General features: G+C 41.0%; 1 protein-coding gene across 1 annotated transcript in view; it reads right to left on the bottom strand.

Annotated features, from left to right (window-relative positions):
* Nucleotides 1-200: 200 nt before the first annotated feature.
* Nucleotides 201-5,000, bottom strand: part of LOC125025572 — a 37,171-nt gene continuing 32,371 nt past the window's right edge. Inside the window, exons 8-12 of the mRNA XM_047613600.1 lie at nt 4,337-4,498; nt 4,053-4,199; nt 3,818-3,931; nt 3,209-3,334; nt 201-3,030 (exon numbers count right to left, since the gene is read on the bottom strand). Of these exons, the coding sequence (XP_047469556.1) occupies nt 2,896-3,030; nt 3,209-3,334; nt 3,818-3,931; nt 4,053-4,199; nt 4,337-4,498 (684 nt within the window). The 3' untranslated portion in view covers nt 201-2,895. The remainder of the gene's footprint in view (nt 3,031-3,208; nt 3,335-3,817; nt 3,932-4,052; nt 4,200-4,336; nt 4,499-5,000) is intronic.

Below are 5,000 nucleotides of genomic sequence, written 5' to 3'. Positions count from 1 at the left end.
TCTTTTCTTTCTTTTCTTTTTTTTTCTTTTCTTTTCTTTTTTTTCTTTTCTTTTCTTTTTTTTCTTTTCTTTATTCCTTTTCTTTCTTTTTTTTCTTTCGTTCTTTTTTTTTTTTCTTTCTTTCTTCCTATTAGCATGCTGGTCTAACTCAAATAGACGCTTGTGCGAGTGTGCAAGGGTGCAGTTGGACATACAACAGGTCTCTTCAAGGATTTTATTTAAACATAACCATAGCTGTACGTTACCGAGAATGGCAACGATACAAAAGAAATATTTCAGTGACGAAGGATACTTATGGATTAAAAAACCAAATGAAAAATCACTGTTTATAACAAAACTTCAGACGCATGTGCCCAGAGGACGTAGAGGGGGAGCAAAGTCGGCGTAAATACAGAATGAAGCGAGAATACGAAAGAAAAAACCTTATTACGTAAAGCAAGTAGATTAGCACCTAATTGACCCGGAAACCTAAGGTGTTGCAGGTGGGATGTGAGATACTTGACACATCAACTCGTAATGTGCAGGTGGGATTGCCAAAACAGTATTTGACGCTGGGATGAAGAGAATTACAGGTGGGATATATTTAAAGGTCTTAATCTGATTCCTTTCATTAGAGAATAAATAATGCATGACTGTCTGATATCAATGCGCTTCAGGCCTCTCTACCGGCAGATCACATGTCCTACCACAGCAGATGAGGAAGATTTTGTGATGACGCCGTAGAAAGGCTGGGAGTCTGGCAACCATGCTCCGTTGAAAATACTTTCAAACAAAACATTCTGTGCAAATATACACTGGGACATCATATAATAATTGCCTATGAGGGACCTATTCACAGCTAATGAGAAGGACGTAGCAGAGTCGTATATAGCTAAGCGTAAGTGCAAATTATCTAAGCGTGATCTGAGAGAGAAACAAATCATTGGATACATTCTAGGAATAAACAACGAGCATCAGACGCAACAACTTCGCCGTTGTTTGAATCAGAGGTAATCTATGAGAGAATACGTGCTGTTCAGACCTTTCTCTCTTATCTCTTCGCCACGCATCACACGAAAGCTTGTGATGCTCTATTCTCAAGAGGAAACCGCTCAAAGGAGAGGGGAAGAGGGGGTTAGTAATGTGAATGGATTCAGACGGAAACTCGAAGGAAAATAACTCACGGTAGAAAAAATAAAGTTGATCTACACGACAAAATGTTTCTTACGAAGTATCAGCACCTTCAGATTTTTGTTCGTGTTTTACTCATGCTCTGAACATATGGAAGCTTAGCACCGAGGTTGTCAGAATAGTATTTCTTGGGCAACGCAATGACTTCGTTCATAGGTGTTAAAGTGAGACGAACCAAAACAAATGCAAATATTGGAAACGTTCTACGCCCTAATGCTTCAAAACAAATTTTAATTACAGATTTTATTTCATTTAGATGAATCCTAACTATTTGCACAATCTATTATTCATTATTTTACCCAGGCTATTACGAACCTTGTGCCCCGATATTTGTGATACACTAGCCTTATGCCCTGATGCCTGTGGTATTCTACATTCATGGAATGATGTACACTGTATGCTAGTCTTGTGTCCTGGATCACGTGATGCTCAAGGGACCATTCATGTAATGCTCACTTCTACATACTAGTTTTTAATCATGATCCCTCTCATGGTTTAGTGTTTTGACGCTTGCGATCTCAGCATGCATGGTCGACAATTGTGAATTTAGCTAGTATATCATTAAGCAATGTGCTGTCGTTCAGTGACATACAGTATAAGAGAAAGACTAGCATTATACATGGTGAGCTTCTAAGAGCAACATACAGTGCACTCTACTGGTACCTCTCGCTCCTTACACAACTCAGATACACCACACATATGCACCCACCCCCCACATAGACATACACACATACAAACACACTCACACCCATAATACAGGACTGTGAAATACTCAATATATCAACATCCTATTGGCGGTTGCTGGCATATCACAGGTGAGGCAAAGATAGCAAGATCAGAACGCAACGAAACATCACATGGCAGCACGGACATGACATTGATGTCGTTATGAATATGACGGCACGGGTCGGAACTCAACTCAACATACTGTATTTGAAAGTACCACATAACTGGGAAAAAGCAGGCCCCGACACAAGTAAAACTCCAAATATAGCACAAGTAAGACTTCAACAAAAAGGTAGATAAGGTATAAACATAACATAGATAAAACATAACAAAACACAGGTCAAATACAACATAGCACGAGTAATAGCTCGAAACAACCACGCCCAAGAATTAGAAGGGCGTTGTCTGACAGCGAAGCTCCACAAGTTCTAGAAATGTCTGTTACTCGGACAAACCGCTCATTCATAGTCGATTTAGAGTACTTCATTCACATGCATCACACCAATAACAGGTATTACGTATTTTCTCATAAAGCAAGATTCGACCAGCAAAAGAAACGATCATCAATACTAAAGCCTTAAAGTGGCTTCCATAATGGTAACTAGACAGCACAATATGGATATGACGTCATTGTAACAAAAATATATTATGCATTTCTCTAATCTGACCACCGACGAGATAATCTAGACAAAAACTTCACAATTCTACAATTCTAAACATGTTTAGGGAATGTGTGTATTGCAAGAGTTTTGATATTTCAGCCTCTGTCATCTCTGGTGACATGCATTGCACACATGTCAGATTGGCACAGTTTATCACATCACTAGAGTTTGGCACATATGCAAGGCTTCAGTGGCTGCGGAGATCTCAGAGTCTGTGTTGGTTTCTCCGAATCGAGTGCGGCCGGCGCTCCTTGTTTGGAAGCCTTCGGTTTCATCCTCGACCTCCCCTCCTGCCTTACATCGAAACTAATCCGTTCACACGAAGGATTTGCTTCTTTTACATCACGATGTAGTCTTTGTAGCCTTTAAGAGCTTTGAGACTCTTCTTGAGCTGCTTGACTAGGTCCATAGGCTGGATGAGGATGGAGATGTCTCGCCCAACCGCGTTCAGACGGTCAGCTATCTCCATGTGCTGTGAAGGCGGAATTGAATATCATTACCGTCGCAGAAGTTTGCATATTATATCCTAAACTGTCTGGTTGATTATATCACTTTCTGATAAAAGATATTTATCATAATCCAGCTTAACTGATCGGAAAAAAATAAGTGACATCGATACTTTAACTACAATAGGAGTTAAATGTAATTACCTTAAAGAAGAGATTTAATGGTCTGTGGTTGATTTCGGTGAGCACCCACGAGCAGAAGGACGTGCCATCAACCGTCTGAGATTTCGGGGGAACACCATGCTGAGCAGCCAGTCCACCGGGAACGATCTGTGTGACCAACCGTGCAACTTATGAGCAAGTGTCTTTGTACATTCGTGTGCATTCTCGTGTGATTATAAAATAGCATGGAATAAACATGCATTGCGCTATGCAGTTGTTGAGTAATTCACTGCAGTATTAACCAAATGTAGAAATGAAAAGTAGGATAAAGCAAGGAAAAGGAAAAAGAAAAACAATGTGAGCAAGAATGATATTGCATATTGTGATGGGATGGCAAAAAGAAGAAGATGCGGTGATATAAAAGGATTTAAACTAATCTAGCAAAATACGAATTAGAGAACGAATAAGTAGAATAAAAAATGAAGAAAAACGAGGCCGATAAAATAGAAACCTACAGAAAAGAAAGAGAAGAACGATAACTTGGAAATTGAAAACGAGTTTATCATATTTCCAGCTGGGTGACACAATAAAACCACATGAAAAAAAGTGTCAGAATAAGGTAACACCCAAAGGCAAGAAGGAGGGGTTTACCTCACGTATCTCGGCGGTATTTCCCTCTCGGATGACGCCCAGAGCTTGGCCCTCCGTCTCCCTCTTCAGCGCGAACACCCTGCCGTGAGGGACTCGTCTGATGATGAACTCCACCTGCCGACACGAACAATTAGCCATAAATGCGACGATTCTTATATTACGTGACGGATTATAACGGGCGTGTGGAGAGACAAGAATATATGACGATGGAAACGAACTGTATTCAAGGACTTGCCATCATGGTAGGTTCGTTTTTGATAAGATTGTGGGCTTCTTGCGCAGAGGTGACCTGCACGCCGCACACGCTCACGAGGCGGTCACCGATGTGGAATGTGTTATGGAGGTATGGGTGTTCTCTTTGCTTCCAGCCTGCCACGTACACCTGTTAGGAGCAAGAAAAGGAGAAATGTGAATCACATTGATATCAATTTCATATCCCGGCGAATGCACAAAACTACTTCTACTGCTGAAATCAAAATATTTAATCATCTGAGACATCATGGACGTCGGAATACTCACGTGGTTGAATACGTTAACAAATGCAATGGAATTCATGCAGTCCTTCTTGCGCAGCGTGAGTCTGACGCCGGCCTGGTGCGCAATCTCGCGCTGCAGCCTGATCACCTGCTGCTCGCGAAGGCTCATCAGGCGTCCGTCCTGGCCCACTTGGTACTGCTGTTGCTGTGGAGCCAGGTGGGGAGGTCACTCGGGCGCTTTTATTCAGAGGGTGTTGGGCTCAGTTATTCATGCTGTGTTAGTGGATATTCAGTGGGCTTGACTCGGGTAATGTTATTCAGGTGGTGTGGCGTGGATAGTGTTATTCAGAATGTTTTACTAGATGGGCGTCGCTCGTGCAGGAATATTGCTTTCATGGTAATGGCAGTTCTAGCATGTTAAATGATGCGTAATTTGTTTTCGGAGGCATTGTAGCATTGGTGGTTATGATAAAGCAAGAGCGAAAATAGTATTTACCAAAAGTTTATTGGTTGTGTTTAGTAGTTAGGTTTAATGGTTCTAATAAGAATAAATAGACTTTTCGCATTGACAAAATGAATTACCTGGGCACACTAACTGTGTATACAGATATTTCATATACTGCCAGTAACGTCCGGTGAAACTAATATAAAGTACAGATTTCAAATACATTTGCATATTTCAACTTCTGACAACTCTGAATTAGTGT

Source organism: Penaeus chinensis, chromosome 1, assembly GCF_019202785.1.
Source record: "Penaeus chinensis breed Huanghai No. 1 chromosome 1, ASM1920278v2, whole genome shotgun sequence".
NCBI classification, from domain to species: Eukaryota; Metazoa; Arthropoda; class Malacostraca; order Decapoda; family Penaeidae; genus Penaeus; species Penaeus chinensis.
The sequence above is the reverse complement of the archived record's forward strand: the minus strand, read 5'-3'. Positions and strand labels throughout refer to the sequence as shown.